Source organism: Ylistrum balloti, unplaced genomic scaffold (assembly GCF_031769215.1).
Source record: "Ylistrum balloti isolate Yb309-2 unplaced genomic scaffold, AGI_CSIRO_Ybal_v1 Utg371718, whole genome shotgun sequence".
NCBI lineage: Eukaryota > Metazoa > Mollusca > Bivalvia > Pectinida > Pectinidae > Ylistrum > Ylistrum balloti.
This window is the reverse complement of record NW_026782865.1, coordinates 38,865-59,037: the sequence shown is the minus strand read 5'-3', so window position 1 is coordinate 59,037 and position 20,173 is coordinate 38,865. Positions and strand designations below refer to the sequence as shown.

Here is a 20,173-nt window from a genome sequence, read left to right as displayed (position 1 = left end):
AACGTTTACAAAGTTGTTATCTGTGACGTCAATTACATTATCATGTCATAATATAACATCCATCTAGAACAGAAATGACTGTCTGGTAAAAACATTATTTTGTCCCGTGACTTTGTAAAATTCATGTAAATAACCAATGGAGGCTCTCTATTTCATCACTTGGTGTCATAAAGATTTCAAATTGGTACTACATATGCAGGTACATTTTTGATATTTAGTAGTATATGTAAATAACCTGTAGTGTAATATGTGCAAAACTCTGCTGATATTTAACATGAACATTAACATGACGTAGCATTGATTAATTAGAACAGATATTCCTGCTTTTATATGACAATAAACAGATAGAATAGCATATGTTTAAATCATATGTATATAATATAACATTGTTTGATGTGTATTCCAAATAAGGTATATCACAAATATTAATTAATTTAAACGGCTCTTGCAGATGTGTAACATGAATCATTGGTTTTTTACATCAAATATGTTTCATTTGTGACGCCATTAATTACACAATCGGAAGTGATATCATGATTGTAACCAACAATGCAATAGTATATTTCACAGGAGCTAACTTATTCCTATCATTTGTTTGATGACTATGAGAATAGGCACTATGTTTGTACATATGAAAGTGCTGTATATTATATGTAGATGGAAGCCATAGTTACACATTCATTTAGAAACTCTTGATAAAAATTATGTTTAGATGGGTAGATAATTTGCTTTGACTTATTTTATAACACTTCCAAGACGTCAATTTTATCAACATGCAACATTTACTGTAAATATATAACATATTAAAATTGCTTCACACATCGTGACCTTTGCTTTTTCAAACATAAGTATGCAGGCAAATATCACAGCGTATCTGCATTTGACGCCTTCATTCATTGTAGAACTTAAAAAGTAAGCGACAAATACAAAATCACACATTTTCATTGGAAACGAATGTTCATCTCATTGTAACATTCATTTCGAAAAGTACATATGTATATTTTCTTTTTATAATATACTTGTCGGGCTGTGTACGAAATATCAGTATAAATGAAATGCCAACAAAAGTACTGCATCCATCTTTTGATTGTAATGAGGTAAAACGAAGATAATCAGGCACTTCCGGTTAGGTAATATTAAATCACCTCTAGAAAATTCATAAACGTTCGTTCACAATATCACATTCACCATCAATATTCACTTCTACGGTGATATCAGCTGTTTCACATTCTTCTGTATCACAGTCTGCTCGTTGTCTTTGCAACCTATGTTCAGTTGACACTGGCGCTTTTTCTTCTTCGGGAATATCATGCAACACACCAATATTCGACTTCCGATCACTTTCCCCTACATCATCATTATTTTCCTCATTACAATCGTAAATAGCACTTTCCTGTGAAACTGTAGTAGCCTTAGATATACCCTTCGGATCTATCAAATTGGTTAATTTAAAGTCTGAATCACTTTTAGCAATTGCTTTAAGCCACATTGCTTGTTGTTGTAAAAGAGTATCCATTTTGTATTCAAAGGCATCTACTCTTTCAAACGTCTCCTTCGCTTCACGTTGACGCTGTGATAAATGGTTTAACATTTCATAGCGGAAGCTTGAAATATCTTGTTTTAATTCATCGAAGTCACCTGCAAAGTTAAATATAAATAATCAAGATTCAATATAGATGACGGTACATAGGTTGGTTTAATTCTGTACCCAATTCGTATTTACAGGAACTTTTTTCTTGGTTTTCCCATTTTTTTTTTCAGAAATAAAATTTTACCACCTGGCTTTAAATTGCAACACATCAACTCTTTCATTCAACAGAGTCAATGATTTCTTTTTCAATTAAAGAAGTTTTACATTATCCTTGAACAAATAACTGCGAATTCACTAAATCGAAATTCTATTGTATTTTTTTTTTTCATATTTCGAATGCTATATATCGATATGTGAAAATAAATGAAAATAACCAACTGTGAAGGTAATTTTATTGCACAAAGCATCGATGATACATAGGACAGAGCACAGAGGACACAATGAAATAAAGCTTAACATCACAGTAGAGACAGACACATTCACAAGTGTTATGGATAACCAATTTTCGTCTGAAGACAAAAACCAAATCGTTATTACCATTGGACAAAACATTTTCCTCTTTCGATTGAAAAAAAAAAATATGATTTTTGCTTGATTTCAATTTCATGATTTAAAGTTGTGCATTGGTAGTAGAAATTTATCTATACATTCCACTAAAATATTGACGTATAATATGTGATACTATCAACACGCAACGCTACTTCTATCAACGATGTCAAGGATCAGTTTCACATAATCGGATAGCTTGGTTCGCTTTTCGGTATAATTTGTCAATGCTATGCTGTTGTTATAAACCACACGGTTAAACTGCATTTTTAGGTATTGTGAGGTCTATTACGTCAATAGTGATGGAAAATAAACAATTATTTAAAGAGATATTCGAGAGTGTTGGATTGACAGTAAAACACACAGAATAATTATATATGTTAAGCACAACACAACTAATACACTGATACAGAACCAAACGCCACAAAACTGTAACACAAATTTATTTTGTTGGTTGCTTTCAAACGTGCAAAACAAACTATTATTTTGATGTGGATAGTAGAGATTATGGCAATCAATCGAAAATTGAGGAGGCCGATTTCAGATGTTCAATCCGCAACTGTTAAATGCTTTTGTCAGTGTGGTTTAAGATATACACCACAAACATTGAACATTCATAGACATATTTTTCTAGGCAATTCACCTTAAACATCTCTGAATTTCTGACAAATTCCAAAATATCAGGTGCGTTTTGATGACCAATAGTATTGATAATAGTTCAATTTATAACATGTAAACAAAACCAGACAACATACAGACTTAAAATGACTTGTATATTCGTAAGAAATGTACAAAAATAAAAACTGCGTTGATGCTAAAACGATATGAACAAGCACAATATACTCCGAAACAAGATATCCGGTTAATGATTAAGAAAATGTACGAGTAAAAACAAATCACTATATTTCTTTTGTGAATGAATCTTGTCATATCCTTCACTTCAGCTATCTAGGTTCTCATTAGCTAAAAGAAAATGAGAGTTTAAATATCTATAAACATAGCTTGTCAATTGTGTAATTATAATACTCTAGTTATCATAAATCATTGACCAATATGCTTATAACTTAATAAAACATTAATCGTAACTGATTAGCCGATCAATACCTGTCACATCAATACACAATTAACTTTATCGATGATTTTTTGCCCATTGAAACATACAGTCAATACTTCCTGCATAAATACCATATAAGGGAAATCTGTCTCAAACTACTGCCGAATATATAGGACAGCCAAACAAAGGAATTGATCAAGGACAGCTACTTGATAGAGTTTTCTGTGAAAAAAATCTGCCATGACTTCTTAACTTCATATTTTGTGACATTCGTCTGTAATCATCTCTCAATTAAAATGCCATGAAATATGGTTGTAAGGGCACATGAATACTTACCATGAAATACTGTAAAATTGTATATCTTCTCAAATTTCGTTAATATCATGAGTTAACAATAACGCTACTGCTACTAAATGTAATAATTCGTGTCTGTATTAACCTATCATGAAAAAAGAGTACCCGCGAAATCAATGATACTGAAATCCCACGAAAATTATTATTTTACAGAATATTGTTTAGGAAAGCTTAACGTAAAATGCATTCAAATCTGGCGGTAATCACTGGCAAATGTAATATACGGCTTAAACTGCTAGTGATTACTGGTGTATGAAACACCAGATATAATCCAATAACAGCTCAATATTATTCACTATGATAGTTATATGACATTAATATGCTGCACACACATTCTCTACAAATTGCATACTGATCATTTTGGAAAAAGACACTATTAGAAACTGCAAAAGAATTACACTATTGTTGCCATTTCAAATATGTTTATATAACAGCATTCAAAACCTCTACATGTTAAAATCTGATGCTCACTGAGTCTATATATTTGATATTTCATAAACTTTTATTTTAATTTTAAACTGTTAAGGTCATGTTCCACATTTCACAGACCATACATATCAGTAAAAATGCCAGATTAATTAATTCATTAATATAGTAATAAATTATACACATTTTATTTGTTACTTAAAATTTGTCAGAAATTTTAGATAAGTTAGTAAGAAATACTTAAAAATCTGGGAAATTACATTGAAATTCCATCCTAAAAACATCCATGATTCACTATTAGTCTAATGATTACATGTACTATGCATTTCCTTAACAAACTTTGATAGGTACGTACATTCCCCAGTGTCATCTTCACGTTGAACGTCAAAGATGTACCGTTTTACTATCCTCTTCATCACCCTCTGTAATTACAAAAGACAACAGTTAGTGATGACGTCATTATTTCGTTAATAGAACACATTTTAAAAAGTGAATGCATAGAATTTATTTTCACACTTTTCGTTGTATTTTAATTTCATTTGCATTTTCCTGTTATAGCCTTTGCTTTGCCATGAAAATTCATCGAATTGAACAAAGACCAAATTTCATAAGTGACAAATAAAGATGGATTCATTTTTCCTTTAAACACAATATGGTGAATACTTAGAACTAATTCTACATTGACATTGACCATGTTCTTACTTTGTATGTTAGCTTCTCTGAAAATAGGCTCGGATCGGAATCATTGCGAACAAATCCATTTGTGGTGTGAATTCGATCCTGGAAAACCTTAATCCCCTTTGTTTGGTTTGCTGCGCGACTGTTTTGTGACCAAACTGGACCGCGTCTCTCTGGCGGCTAAATATGAAATCAAACGTGGAGTTGTCGACAAAATAAGTGATCAGACATGGATCGAAATAATTTCATTTTAGTCATTTGTGCTTTTGATTTGTTGCGAGATTATCAAGGTTCAGAACGCAAAATATATATTGATGTATATATATATTGACTATACTTGAAGCACAAATTAAAAAAAAATAGTGAACGTTAACCATTGTTCTAACAAAACTACAGGAAACATGCTTTTACATACAATGGAAAACTTGTCCGTATTTTGTAAACAATTTGATATAAAAAAAAAAAACATGAATCGTTTTAATTGTATTAAATGTCCTATTAATTGTTTACATAAAGTATCATATTACAGCTGAGTTCACAATTTGAATTCATATTATCATTTCCAGAAGTTACGACACGATTAAAAACACAACGAAAAGAGAAGAACTGGCGACAATATAAAGTTGGTACATGTTTTACTGGAAGGGACGACACCATGATCTTGCATTATTAGACATATTTAGAAAACAGATTAAACTTCTCGTGTATAACGTGAAATAGAGTAATTTTACACTGTCAGTTTTCAATATTCCAGCGTGTTAGATTACAAAATTCCGTAACACGTTGGTATTATATAGAATGCCTGAAATGTTTGTTGTAGTATGGAGGAACATGAATAAAAAGTACTAATCTAGATGAACAACAAGCAGGGAAATTGTTAGAACCTGTGGAAACAGGGAAATATACAAATTGCAGAAACATGAAGAAAAAATATTAGGTATTCTTCATTGAATATCTTCTGTTATAAACGATTGGTGAGCTGTGACTGTCCTATACCGCTAAACAATAAGATCGCTTCTCTTTTACATACCCTTTACCCGCTAGATAAAGGGAATTCGTTAGTTTTCAGTCTTGTACGACACCTTTGTACCATTAGGAAAGCCATCAAATAGCAACAAGGTTATGACATTATATTGATCTGATCAAAAGAGTTAAAGCATGTAGCAAGAAAGAAACCAGTCAGTTTAAGTTTACTCGCATTATTTTGCAGGTTATCTGGTTAAGGAAAAAACTATTTTAAAAATTCAGATGTAATACCAAAACAAAGATGAAAAGCAAAATCTATGACAATCAGTCCGATTCAGAGAAACATCTGCCCTTAAAGAATCATTAAGGCGTAAATCTCGCCTCTTGTTTTAAGAAAAATATCAGGTATGGGTTATGAGAAACATAAAATAAATCATAAACATACATGAAGGCAATTACAAGGCTATTGAAAACACCAAAATATGACAAAAAGAATGACATATGTATGTACATGTCTATTACCTTCGCCTCAGGGGCAGCCTGTATATTTAAATATGATTACAATAAGTTAAATGATCAGATGATTTGTGTGAAATAAAGATTAGTATTTCAAAGGTGACTGGCGTTTGAACATAAACACTCGATTTTTCAAAAACGAAAAAAGATAATTTTTCATTCCGACACCAATTTTTACATATTGCATCATATTGTTTGAAGTGCAGAAAACATTTATCTTTGAAACAAAACAACACTTCAAGTGTTTGCACTCCAGTGTTTTTGTAACATTGTTCTTTGTTCAATCCTACCAATTATATCGAATAAACTGTTAATGCTCCTTTGTTTACCAAACGTGGTTTCAACGGATGCAGGTTGATGGAAATTTTGGGAAAGTTTTATAATCTCCATTGTAATCTCATTAAGAAATATCATTTTTCTTTGTGAGATATAACGTTGGACTTGTTTGCTGTTCGTTAGCTAGCCTGTTGATCCCGTTGTTGTATAACTTACTCTTATTTGAGAACGTGACATTACATACTTGAACTGACCAAGGTTTTCATTGTCAATGAAAGAGAAGATGCTTATTCTTCAGGAACACCTGCTCTTATTCTCTTTGTGCTTTTCAGGAGTCTCCAAGTAAATCTTTCGGTTGCTCATATTTTGCCCTATTTTAAGGGAATTTGAGTTTGGATTGGGATTACATTGGCATATTGGTATTTTAATGATGTTTTATGCTTCAAGATTTATTCTATCGGATTTGTTTCACAAATAATCAACCCTATGTAACAACATATCACTAGAGCACACCATACTGATTGAGTTCCTTGGTTGGATGAACCATTTCAAGTCCCAAAATTGTATCAATTTACGTCTTCAGGAAAGCATTATAGTTCCTTATAGGGTGCTACACTTTGCAATATTATTTGACTTTATTTAAATATCTAATCCACTGAGATGTCCTATGGGTAATTTTTAGTACGTAATAACCTCCATACCGAGTTAGTAGCTCCTGGACTCATATTGAACATCTCAATGTCCTTGACACGTCCGGGATGTATTGGATGGGGCTCATCTTGATCGTCCTTCTTCACCAACATTTTCCAGAAAAATCTAGCCGTATTGTAGAAAAACTTTGGTGTTGGTACAATGTTGAATGGTATAGGCAGAGTCGCATCATCCTTTATGTATTCCATATACAGCTTACTGCGAGCAAATTTCCACTCCGTGTCTGCTTCACCCTGTGTGACAAAATCGAATACAATGAGCACCATCTGATGCCATTTTTATACCGAACATAAAGATAGAGTAACACTTCTGTGTTAGGTTAAAGTTGGCATAAGCCTAATCTAAAGACATCTAGATAACGGCTGCGAATGATTAAAAAGGTCTACTAAAACATGATACTGAATACCTTAATGAATTATTGCTATCAAACGATTCTTATCTAGCATGTTCAAAAATTACAAAACTTTCTTTGAATTGCTATTTCCTTATTTCTGATGGTTAGGACCTAAGTACTCAAATCTTGGTTTGGGTTTTTAAAGTGATTATGACAAAATGAAAAACTAGATTTGTTGAAACAGGTCAAACAGATGTTTATGAGTGTCAAAGATTTTCAGTGGCAAATATCTAAGTTTACAGTAACCATGGATTAAGCAAGTTAAATGTTGGTATACGTATTTCAAAACTGGCAAAAAATCTATTTCTAGGTTTATCTACGTAATATAAAACTCATACCTGGATAGTCTCAAACGACTGTGACATCATAGCAATAAGCATATTGAGGAGAACTATGACTGTTGCAATGTTGTAGACTCCAAAGATCCAATAACCAACTGTTTGTGTAAAAATATGGCCGTACGCTCCAAGCTCAACCGCTGTTGTCTCCCCTCGGCCAAACAGAGACCAGAATACCGTGCGGAATGTAATGTGTGGACTATAATGAAATTGTTTTCACTGCGGTATGTTAACGATACTTCAAATTAATATTTATATTGACTCTAAAATTAATATGTGTCAATCGTATGAATGACACAAAATGTATTCCTTTTTTATGAAAATCAAACAGTTGATGAAAAAAAATCATCTTAACCACACAGAAAACTGTTGATGACATAATTTCAGAGAGCAGGAACGAGGCAGGAGTTTCATAAGGTTAATGATATACAATAAATAGAAGTTTTAAAATCACAATCGGTTAGCCAAATATATAGGGCGGGTTGATGACTATACTCTCACCTTCATCACACAAATAACCCGTATTAAGCTTTTTTTTCACTGAGGTACATCGTGTTCGAGATGGCATTGAAATCACAAGAGTTTGAAATGCTATTTTAGAGGACTACTTCCACTTATTGAAGAAAAGATTTTCATATATAATTATGAAAAGGGCAATGCTTAAAGAAAAACAGTAACAATAGGATCCTATCTCATGGTGGGTGCTTTTAACATGATAAAGTAACAATACATAACGATTACATTATAGTATTATTCCTATAGTAGAACTATCGTCCGAAACATACGACTATCGTTATTTCATGGTTACATTTAATATTAATGTGTTTTCCATATTCATGAACTACAACGTTATGTAACATTTCTAAATGATAACTATGTAAACAACAATGCATAAATAAGGCATGAGAACAAACATCAAACATAAACATCAAACATTAACATCAAACATAAACATCCATACTTACATGCCAAAGTATTTACCAGCAGCCGTGTCGTGACTGTTGACTGTATTTTTCATAAAGATGACGTGTTTTCTCATCTCCTCTGGGTAGTACCAATACAGGTTGTGTAATCCAACCATGAAGGCAAGAAAAACCACCAAAAAGATTACTCCGAATTTGAGAATATCCTGAAATAAATAATGATACAATTATATCCTCGCGATTCCATAATGTTAAAATATTTTGTGTTTGAATGTATAACAAAATCAAGTACTTTCTTTTCTTTTAAACAAAATTACTAAGAAAGTCAATCGAACAGAAAAGTTCATCTTAAATTATCGACAAGCTCATTTTTCACAATTATCTACATACGCAAGTGAAATTTTGTGTTATGATTAATACTTCATAATGCCACGATCAACACAACAATTAAAAACAATGAACATGTTGGCAAATTTGATTATCTAATAGTTCTATTTATAGTTTGAATGTTTCTGTCTCACAGAGATCCATGCCCAATAATGATTCGTACACCGTAATAATTAAATTTACTTATATCGTCTACTAGAATATTGACAATTATTCAAATTAAGCAACACAAGTTATTCCCACATTCCCGTGTTGTTTCTTGTCGCTTAAACTACATCTAATCAAATATTTTAAAATACGAATCCAGAGCAGCTTAGTTGTCATTTATGTTAAATCCTTACATTTAAAGCTTCGAAAATTAAACAATTCAAACTTACAGAAATCATCTTTGCCAGAGAAATCTGCATTGGTCCAAACAGCTCATTGGCGGGAAGGACATAGGACACTCTCGTAAAACTGATTACGTTAGCGAGAGCAAACAGACCTTCAGCCACATTATGTGGATCCCATGCACTCCAGTAAGACCGATCTAGAAGAAACATAATTTTAACGTTTGATATATGTTTTAGAGATTAAGAATATCAACATAAGCAGAATTGATCATAAGGTCGTTGGCAATTTTCAAGTGCACATAAGTCATGCTGTATGATTGTAAAAAGGCACTCAAGTTTATAGAACAATTGTATAATTATTTGAATTTTAAACGAGAAGAATGGAAGTAAAGAGCGAATCAATAAATTAAACTGCATCATACAGCTGTTTCATCTTTCTAGGACTCTTCAGTGATGCTACGGGTCTAAATTTTAGAGAACAAAAGGCGTATGAGAAAAATCCAAACTGAACGCAATAAATATTAAAATCTAGAGGTTGATGTTCACTACCTCCATTATTCAAGAAAATTCGTTATTTTGGAATAGATACAGCGGAGATAAATTATGAACTATCGCGATTGCGAAATATAACAAAAAACAATGTATCCTTCAACAATATATTCCGTATAAAATTTAATAATACTTTAATGGGGAGGAGCAAAATACCTGCTATAAGCCAATACATCTGTGATTTCGCCATATGGGACTCTTCTGCCAGTTTTACCCACGAGGCTGAGTTACTGAAGAAGGTTAGAGCAATATTGACCTGTAAATAAGAAACATTCATGTACATAGATGTTTTTGTGTGGAGACAACATTACAACATGTATGCATTATTTGGTGTATCGATGACAAGTGTACATTGTTGATAGTGACACTAAGGTTTAGTAATTAATAATCGTTAACAGATGACATTTTAGTATAATTGAAATATTTATGGCAACTCATTTTTAAGCCAAGAGGTAAATTTGAAAGAATGTCCCATGCATCCTTCATGTTTAGTTTTACTATAGGGTGATATCCATATATGTACGCATTCCATTAGTATTATATGATCAGTGTTACGTTTAATCATAGGGTATTAATAACAGCAGCATTTATATCACCTGATAATGTAATGTAAATATCATATGTTAATACAAGTAACATGCAGTAGAGCAAATAATGAATTAAAATATATCATATAGCAATTTCGTTCTTCTAGGACTTGCAATAGGCTCTATTCACGCTTCCGCCATGAAATTCGAAAACGAGGCTGAGGGTGCTTCCCTGACAACAATATGGCCGCCAAGTGCGATTCGCCTGCTTGGTCAACATCACTCTCTTCTGTGCCTCCGATCTCAGAAGCCGTTATTGAGGGGTGGGCCTCAGAACTGAAAGTTCCGGCAAAGTCCAAAAAGAGAGGTTACTGCAATTTTGCTGAGGGGTACGCCCACGACGTTGAAGGTGTGTCATATTATTCATAACGTCAGTGGTTTGAGAGGGTTTACATGGGAGGGCCTGTACGCAATTTATCGATAATCTTAAATTTCACGGACTTTAATTTCAAATAACATGGACACTTAATGTTTTCCCAGAAAACCAATCCATAGAAATTATCAAAATGTGTTTACAATAGAGGAAAAGCCATTCATTTTCTTTAATTCTACCGTATCATTAATGACAGATTATAGCAGGGGATATACACACAGAGCGACTGCAAGTCTTACAATATCAATATTGATAGTTGTTGCATGTCAGTGTCAGATACATATTGATAATCATTTTATAGTCTGGTTAACTAAGTGAGCAAAACTTTAAAATGTTGAATTAAATGGGATATGACAAGAAGATTTCATTTTTTCTTCTATCCCATTTTGCCTTTCTTTTGTGTTTTTTCCCCGATATATCTACGTATTCTATCTTAGCTAGACAAGATTATTATAATTACCATCAGCAATTGTTTATTTTTTAAAGACGTTTTTGATAAATAAAATATCACTCAGAGAATTCATCATATGACAGGGTTTTTTATCATCAACCATCATCACCATCTGAGATCTACATTTATCAGTTTCATCATCGATCCCCATGTCAAAGTGGAAGGCAGTTTCTTGACCTTCACATTCCCATACCTTATCAGTCAGTTATTATTATTATTAGGAGTGTCTATGCAAATGATTTACCACCCTTGACAGATAATGAGCTGTCCTTAGCAGGTTTCTTAGCCTTCGCAGTTTGGTAGCAGTTATTTTGGCAAAAATATTTAAATGAGTTTAAACTGATAAATGTTCATATCATTATATAAATGACTGTTAAGAGGCCTGCTATGCTGGACTGTCAAGGCCAAGATTGTCTACATCAAGTTTAAATATACTACATGTATATACACTGTAGAAAGTTACACCCCAAAAATGGCAGTTTGAAATAACTGCTAAAGCAAAATATAAAACTACTTATTATCCTCAAAGAACTGTCCAAATTGTATAGTACCTCAAAGAAGCTGTTTAAATTATCCGCCAACTTTGGCCTGGGTCAACATCATCAGTCATCTTCAATCATCTCAGACAAGATTATTTTATGCCATTTCAGCGAGACCATTTTCTACAGGATTGGGGTGTGACATCAAAGCCAAATGTTTTCCTTCCATGAAGAAAAATGATCCCCCACATGTTTTGCACCTTTCCATGAAGTCAATTATATCTATTGTAAATTGTAACTGCACATGCACATTCTTGGTTTATTGTATACTTTAAACCATTATCAAAAACTTGATTTGAAAACTGTACCATGTGTCATTTCTAAAACATCAATGCCTCAAACTTGGCATATCCCCCAGCGGATGCAAGGTCTCACGCCACAGGCTGTTGATGACATAAAGGTTAAAAAAATTTCAAATTTCAAAAGAAAAAGAACAGATGGTGTCAAGTCTAAATTTTATTGTCCAGTACAACAACCACTTCCATTCCAGAACATTGTCACAAACTTAAATACACAACTTCAATCAACCAATGCTCAGCTTAAAACATTATTACCAGTTTCTATAGATACTATGGAAACTGTTGACACAAAAGGTGGACCTGTACCTAAAGGATCAGTTTTGTCATATCAACAAAAAACATTTCAAGACAACTCAAATATCATAAATCATACAGATTATCCAACATATCCAGACTATGAAATGCCAGACATTGCTAGGAATTTTGAGGTAGTTCTACAAATGGGTGAGCAAAATGTTTATGACGGATTAAAAGTAACAACATCGCAAAGTATTGATATAGAAAAAAAAAAAAAAACCACTTTGGAACAATACAAAAACCCTTATTGGAAAAATGCACGAAAAAAAAAAATGTTTAATATCATCAGTTTTTAAACGTGTCTGCTCTAGGAAAAAAGATTACAACATCCTTGCTGATATCTTGGTCAAAGGAAATAAAGTGCAAACATCTGCTATGAAATTCGGCATTGAACACGAGCAGGAAGCTGCTGATTTCTATGGTACTATTACAGGCAACAATGTGTATGATGCCGGCTTAGTGATCAATCCTTCCTGTTGCCATTTGGGAACGTCACCAGACAGGAAAGTCATTGATCCATCTATGCTACCCATACATGGACTTTTAGAAATAAAATGTCCAAATACAGATTTTATAACAGATCTTTGGTAGATAATACTAGTACTTGCAAACTGAAGACCACACATGAATACTTTTATCAAATTATGGGCCAAATGGGCCTGACAGGTGTACAGTGGTGTGATTTGTTTGTTATGTGCAGAAATGACTACCATTTGGAGAGAATTAAAATCAATCCAGAAAAGTGGCAGAAGACATTAGATTTGTTCTATTTCAGTTATTATTTGCCAAAGTCAAAAATTGAACAAGCTCATTGATCAGGAAAGAGTTATACATGTAGCTCTTCTGTTTAATAAAGTACATGGATTATGTATGCGTACACAACCACAAGCTGTAATCTATGTAATTTAATTCTTTTAATGTCACTTGTTTTAATGAAGACTTCTCTTATTATCATTTTTTTCTATCCATAATCACAGAAAAATCACAGTAAAATGATGGTTACCTGAAATAATTATGCCCTGAGGACTGGGTGTTATGTAACAATACTATGCTTTTTCACACCTGACTGACATTCAAACAATAAACTAACCTCACACACATGTACCTGTAATGTATACAGGGGGTTTACCTCTGGATGAAAGGCAAAATATTCTGTGTCTCTAATGAATGCCAATCTTGCCTAACATGTGTTATTTGTTTCATTACACGTCAGTCTCCAAATTGAACTCCTGTTGTAGTGACGTAGATATAGGCTTACAAATGGAAAGCCTTTCATGTGTACAATTGAAAATTGATAGAGATTTAATCTATATTGCATAAATGAAATGAAATTAAAGAAGTTACTATGTTAAACCAACTTGTTGAATGCAAAGCAAGTTCAAAATATTTTTATTTAGCACCTTTCTGGACAGTACCACAGGGATGAGGTATTGAGCAAATCCACTTCTGGTTTTGATTGCAGCAAAACACATCTTCTGTTTATGTCACATTTCAGTTAATATTACATTATTTTTCTGACAAATGGTAAGTGATATTAAGAGGATTCCTCTGGTACACAGTTTCTCGGTGTGACCATGGGTGATTTTTTAATCATTAGATTACCCCATTTTAAAGGATTTAATTAAAATTTAAAAAATAAATCCTTGCTAAAAATGGTCTGGTCATTTTGAAGTGGAGAGTGTGGGGTTTCATATTTTTCAGAATAATATTTTTGGTTTGTGTTGTAGATTACTATTTTGGTGGTCAGGAATCTGTGTCTACACAGTCAAAGGAAGTGAAATTTTCATAGTGCTTACATATGGTCATGTTGTGAAAGATTTCTGAGTTGGAATTTGCTGAAATGTATGTAATTTGTTACCATGACAGTGTTTTTGATTTTAAGACAGGTGTCCAGACATAAATTTCTCCTACAAAGTTGTAGTGTTAGGTTCAAATTAGCAGTATTTTTGCATTTTTTGCATTTTTGGAGTTGGTAACCATGGCAATTACATGTCAGAAATCAGAGGATATTTTTAATTTACACGTTTTTTATTCCTCCAGTATTAATGTAATGTTTATGTAGTTTATAAATATATATACATGTAAGGGTGTATTTTTCATAATTAAAATGCTATACCTGTATATCTCAAACATGACCAATAATTGCAGAAAAAGTGCAAATTAACTGTTTCCTGCTACCTCTGTACAATGCACAACAAGCATGTAATTAAATCATATTTTCAACTAGTAAAAATATATTAAATATCACTGGGTGTAAATATGAACAATCTTCTGGACTACATCTATACAGATATTACTTTTAGAGACATGGGTTCCAAACACCTGTGTATTTATTTAATCAGCAGATAATTTACTGTTTCTAAAACAATTCAAAAAAAGGTGTCAATCAAGAATATCTAGAATGTAAGTACTTTCAGCTGAAATTATATACAGCTGTATATATTTTGGTTTGATAAATTGTGATTAATCTATCCAGAATATATCACTTAGGTGTATATATATATATAAATACACACACATATACACAACATGTTGAAACTAATTACACTTCTGTACATGCATATAGATGTATCATAGTATGCCAGTATTACATATACCAGTTTTGTAAAGCTAAAATGACTTTCCTTGAAAATTTGTAAGTAAGCAACAAATCGTCCAGATCTTTTCAATTCCCGAGGAAAACGGTGGAAAGACAACTCCTGGTGCCGTCTGCTGTCCCCGTTGCACTTTGGCACACAGCAATGAAAATTAGTCTTCATCTGCTTCTCCGTGGCGTCCATCACAGCTGTTGCCGAGGAAGCACCCTTAACCACGTTTTGAAAACCGGAAGTAGTATCGCGTGAATAGAGCCTATTGATGCTTAGGGCTTGAATTGTGAAGACAATGAGGCGATTGACGGAAATCCAAGGTGATTGAAATAAATGCCAATGTAATGAGAATATGAGGACGTTCACAATTAAGCGAGATATCACACTAGGTATATTTTTTTTTAATATCGTCTTTCTGTATTTTATAACCTAAAGCAACTTTAACTGTTATGGTATATTCATACACACATTTCCCGATAGAAATGTGTATGCTCTTGAAAGAAGACTCACCTTCATTATTGTGATGTATCGTAGGGTAAATGAGGTAATGTACAGCGTAAGCACAGCTACGTCCAAGTAGTTGTAGAGGGAGTCAAAGTAATCGTAAATGCCTGCACTGTACACCTGCTTCACCTCCTGCCATAACATACCTGTCCAAACGAACAATAAAGTATACCTTTTAAAACTATCAGTTTATACGTGGTGCTGTTTCCATGGTATCAAATCAAGATAAATTTGGATATATAGGCATGTGTACTAGATACTGTCGGGTATGGTTATAGACCAGTCAGCATCACTTAAACTAGTATGGACCAGTCAGCATCATATCAACTTGTATGGACCACTCAGCATTACATACTCTGGTATGGACAAGTCATCATCACATTTACCTGTGTATACCAGTCAGCATTACATACAATTGTAACGACCAGTCGGCATCATATTCACCTCAATTGACCAGTCAGCATCATATACACCTGCATGGACCAGTCAGCATCACATACTCTTGTATGGATTAGTTAGTATCACACGCACTTGTATGGACCAGAGAGCATCACTTAAACTAGTATGGATCAGTTAGCATTACATACTCCGGTATGGACCACTCAGCATTACATTCACCTGTATGGATTAGTCAGGATCACATACTCTTGTATATACCAGTCAGCATAACATACACTTGTATATATTAGTCAGCATCATATACACTTGTATGGACCATTCAGCATCACATACACCTGTATGGACCAATCAGCATCACATACATTTGTATGGACCAGTGAGCAGTACGTACACTTGTATGGACCAGTCAGCATCACATACATTTGTATGGACCAGTCAGTATCACATACACTTGTATAGACATGTCAGCACCACATACATTTTTATGGATCAGTCGGCATCACATACATTTTTATGGACCAGTCGGCATCATATACACTTGTATGGACCATTCAGCACCACAAACACCAATATAAACCAATCAACATCATATACACTTGTATGAACCTGTCAGCATCATATACACTTGTATGGACCAGTCAGCATCACATACACTTGTGTGGACCAGTCAGCATCATTTACACTTGTATGGGCCAGTCAGTGTCACCTACACTTGTATGACCAGTCAGCATCACATACACTTGTATGGACCAGTCAGCATCACATACACTTGTATGGACCAGTCAGCATCAGATACACTTGTATGGACCAGTCAGCATCACATACACTTGTATGGGCCAGTCAGTATCACCTACACTTGTATGACCAGTCAGTATCACATACACTTGTATGGACCAGTCAACATCATATACAGTTGAATGGACCTGTGAACAGCACATACACTTGTATGGACCAGACAGCATCAGACATACTTGTATGGACAAGTCAGCATAATTTACACTTGTATGGACCAGTCAGCATCACATACACTTGTATGGATCAGTCAGCATCAGATACACTTGTATGGACCAGTCAGCATCACATACACTTGTATGGACCAGTCAGCATCACATACACTTGTATGGACCAGTCAGCATCACATACACTTTTATGGATCAGTCAGTATCACATACACCTGTATGGACCAGTCAGCATCACATACATTTGTATGGACCAGTCAGCATGACATCAACTTGTATGGACACGTCGGCATCACATACACTTGTATGGATCAGTCAGCATCACTTGTACTTGTATGGAAAAGTCAGCATCACATAGATTTGTATGGACCACTCATCATCAGATACACTAGTGTGGACCAGTCAGCATCACATACATTTGTATGGACCAGTCAGCATCATCATATACACTGGTGTGGACCAGTCACCATCACATACACCTGTGAGGACCAGTCAGCATCACTTACACTAGTATGGATCAGTCAGCATCACATACACTTGTATGGACCAGTCAGCATCATATACACCTGTAAGAACCAGTCAGCATCACATACACTTTTATGGACCAGTCATCATCATATACACTTGTGTGGACCAGTCAGCATCATTTACACTTGTATGGGCCAGTCAGTATCACATACAACTGTAAGAACCAGTCAGCAGCACATGCACTTGTATGGACAAGTCATCATCAAATAGATTTGTATGGACCAGTCAGCATCACATACAATTGTATGGACCAGTCAGCATCATATACACTTGTATGGACCCGACAGCTTCACTTAAACTAGTATGGATCAGTCAGCATTACATATTCTGATATCGACCATTAAGCATCACATCAACTTTTAAGGACCACTCAGCATTACATCAACTTGTATGGACCTGTCAGCATCATATACACTTATTGAACCAGTCAGCATCACATACACTTGTATGGACAGTCAGCATCATCAACACTTGTATGGGTCAGTCAGTATCACCTACACTTGTATGACCAGACAGAATCACATTCACTTGTATGGACCAGTCAGCGTCATATACACTTGTACGGACCAGTCAGCATCATATACACTTGTAAGGACCAGACAGCATCACTTAAACTAGTATGGACCAGTCAGCATCACATACACTTCGAAGGATTAGTCAGCATCAGATAAACTTGTTTGAACCAGTCAACATTAAAATACACTTGTACGAACCAGTCAGCATCACATACACTTGTATGGACCAGACAGCATTATATACTCTGGTATGGAAAAGTCAGCTTACCATTCACCTGTGTATACCAGTCAGCATAACATACAATTGTTACGACCAGTCGGCATCATATACACCTGTATGGACCAGTCAACATCACATACACTTGTTTGGATCAGTCAGCATCACATGCACTTGTATCGACGGAACAATCAGCATCACACGCACTTGTATGGACCAGAGAGCATCACTTAAACTAGTATGGATCAGTCAGCATCATTTACACTTCTATGGATCAGTCAGCCTCACATACACTTGTATGGACCAGTCATCATCATATACAGTTGTATGGACCAGTCAGCAACAGCGATACTTGTAGGGTTCAGTCAGCACAATTTTCACTTGTTTGGACCAGTCAGCATCACATACACTTGTATGGATCAGACAGCATCATATACACTTGTATGGACCAGTCAGCATCATATACACTTGTATGGATCAGTCAGCATCACATACACTTGTATGGACCAGACAGCGTCACATACACTTGTACAGATCAGTCAGCATCACATACACTTGTATGGACCAGTCAGCATCATATACACTTGTATGGACCAGACAGCATCACTTAAATTAGTATGGACCAGTCAGCATCACATACACTTGTATGGACCAGTCAGCATCACACACACTTGTATGGACCAGTCAGCGTCACATCCACTTGCATGGACTAGACAGCATCACATACACTTGTATGGATCAGTCAGCATCACATACACTTGTATGGACCAGTCAGCATCACATACACTTGTATGGACCAGTCAGCATCACTTACTTGTATGGACCAGTCAGCGTCATATACACTTGTACGGACCAGTCAGCATCATATACACTTGTATCGACCAGTCAGCATCACATACACTTGTATGGACCAGTCAGCATCACATACACTTGTATGGACCAGTCAGCATCAGATACACTAGTATGGACAAGTCAGCATCACATAGATTTATATGGATCAGTCAGCATCAGATCAACATATATTGATCAGTCACCATCATTTACACTTGTATTAGCCAGTCAGTATCACCTTCACTTGTATATACCAGTCAGCATCAGATATTCATGTATTGATCAGTCAGCATCAGATATACTTGTATGAACCAGTGAACATCACATACACTTGTACGGACCAGTCATCATCATATACACTTGTATGGACCAGACAGCATCACTTACACTAGTATGGACCAGTCAGCATCACATACATTTGTATGAACCAGTCAGCATCACATACACTTGTATGGAACAGTCAGCATCATATACTCTTATTTTGACCAGTCATCACCGCATACACTTTTAAGGATTAGTCAGCATCACATACACTTGTATTGACCAGACAGCGTCACATACACTTGTATGGACAAGTCAGCATTACATACATTTGTATGGACCAGTCAGCATCACATACACTTGTATGGACCAGTCAGCATCACATACACTTGTATGGATCAGTCAGCATCACATACACTTGTATGGATCAGTCAGCATCACATACACTTGTATGGACCAGTCAGCATCATATACACTTGTATGGATCAGCATCACTTAAATTAGTATGGACCAGTCAGCATCACGTATGGACAAGTCAGCATAATTTACACTTGTATGGACCAGTCAGCATCACATACACTTGTATGGACCAGTCAGCATCACATACACTTGTATGGATCAGTCAGCATCACTTGTACTTGTATGGATCAGTCAGCATCAGACATACTTGTATGGACAAGTCAGCATTATATACACCTGTATGGAACAGTCAGCATCAGTTACACTTGTATTGACCAGACAGCGTCACATACACTTGTATGGACCTGTTAGCATCATATGCACT

The 20,173-nt window shown here is 34.7% G+C and overlaps 1 protein-coding gene across 1 annotated transcript in view; it reads right to left on the bottom strand.

The window, feature by feature from the left end:
• Nucleotides 1–817: 817 nt before the first annotated feature.
• Nucleotides 818–20,173, bottom strand: part of LOC132563430 (short transient receptor potential channel 7-like) — a 42,063-nt gene continuing 22,707 nt past the window's right edge. Inside the window, exons 5-14 of the mRNA XM_060228189.1 lie at nucleotides 15,686–15,860; nucleotides 10,198–10,297; nucleotides 9,538–9,689; nucleotides 8,816–8,979; nucleotides 7,851–8,049; nucleotides 7,109–7,351; nucleotides 6,138–6,155; nucleotides 4,674–4,829; nucleotides 4,327–4,393; nucleotides 818–1,638 (exon numbers count right to left, since the gene is read on the bottom strand). Of these exons, the coding sequence (XP_060084172.1) occupies nucleotides 1,157–1,638; nucleotides 4,327–4,393; nucleotides 4,674–4,829; nucleotides 6,138–6,155; nucleotides 7,109–7,351; nucleotides 7,851–8,049; nucleotides 8,816–8,979; nucleotides 9,538–9,689; nucleotides 10,198–10,297; nucleotides 15,686–15,860 (1,756 nt within the window). The 3' untranslated portion in view covers nucleotides 818–1,156. The remainder of the gene's footprint in view (nucleotides 1,639–4,326; nucleotides 4,394–4,673; nucleotides 4,830–6,137; nucleotides 6,156–7,108; nucleotides 7,352–7,850; nucleotides 8,050–8,815; nucleotides 8,980–9,537; nucleotides 9,690–10,197; nucleotides 10,298–15,685; nucleotides 15,861–20,173) is intronic.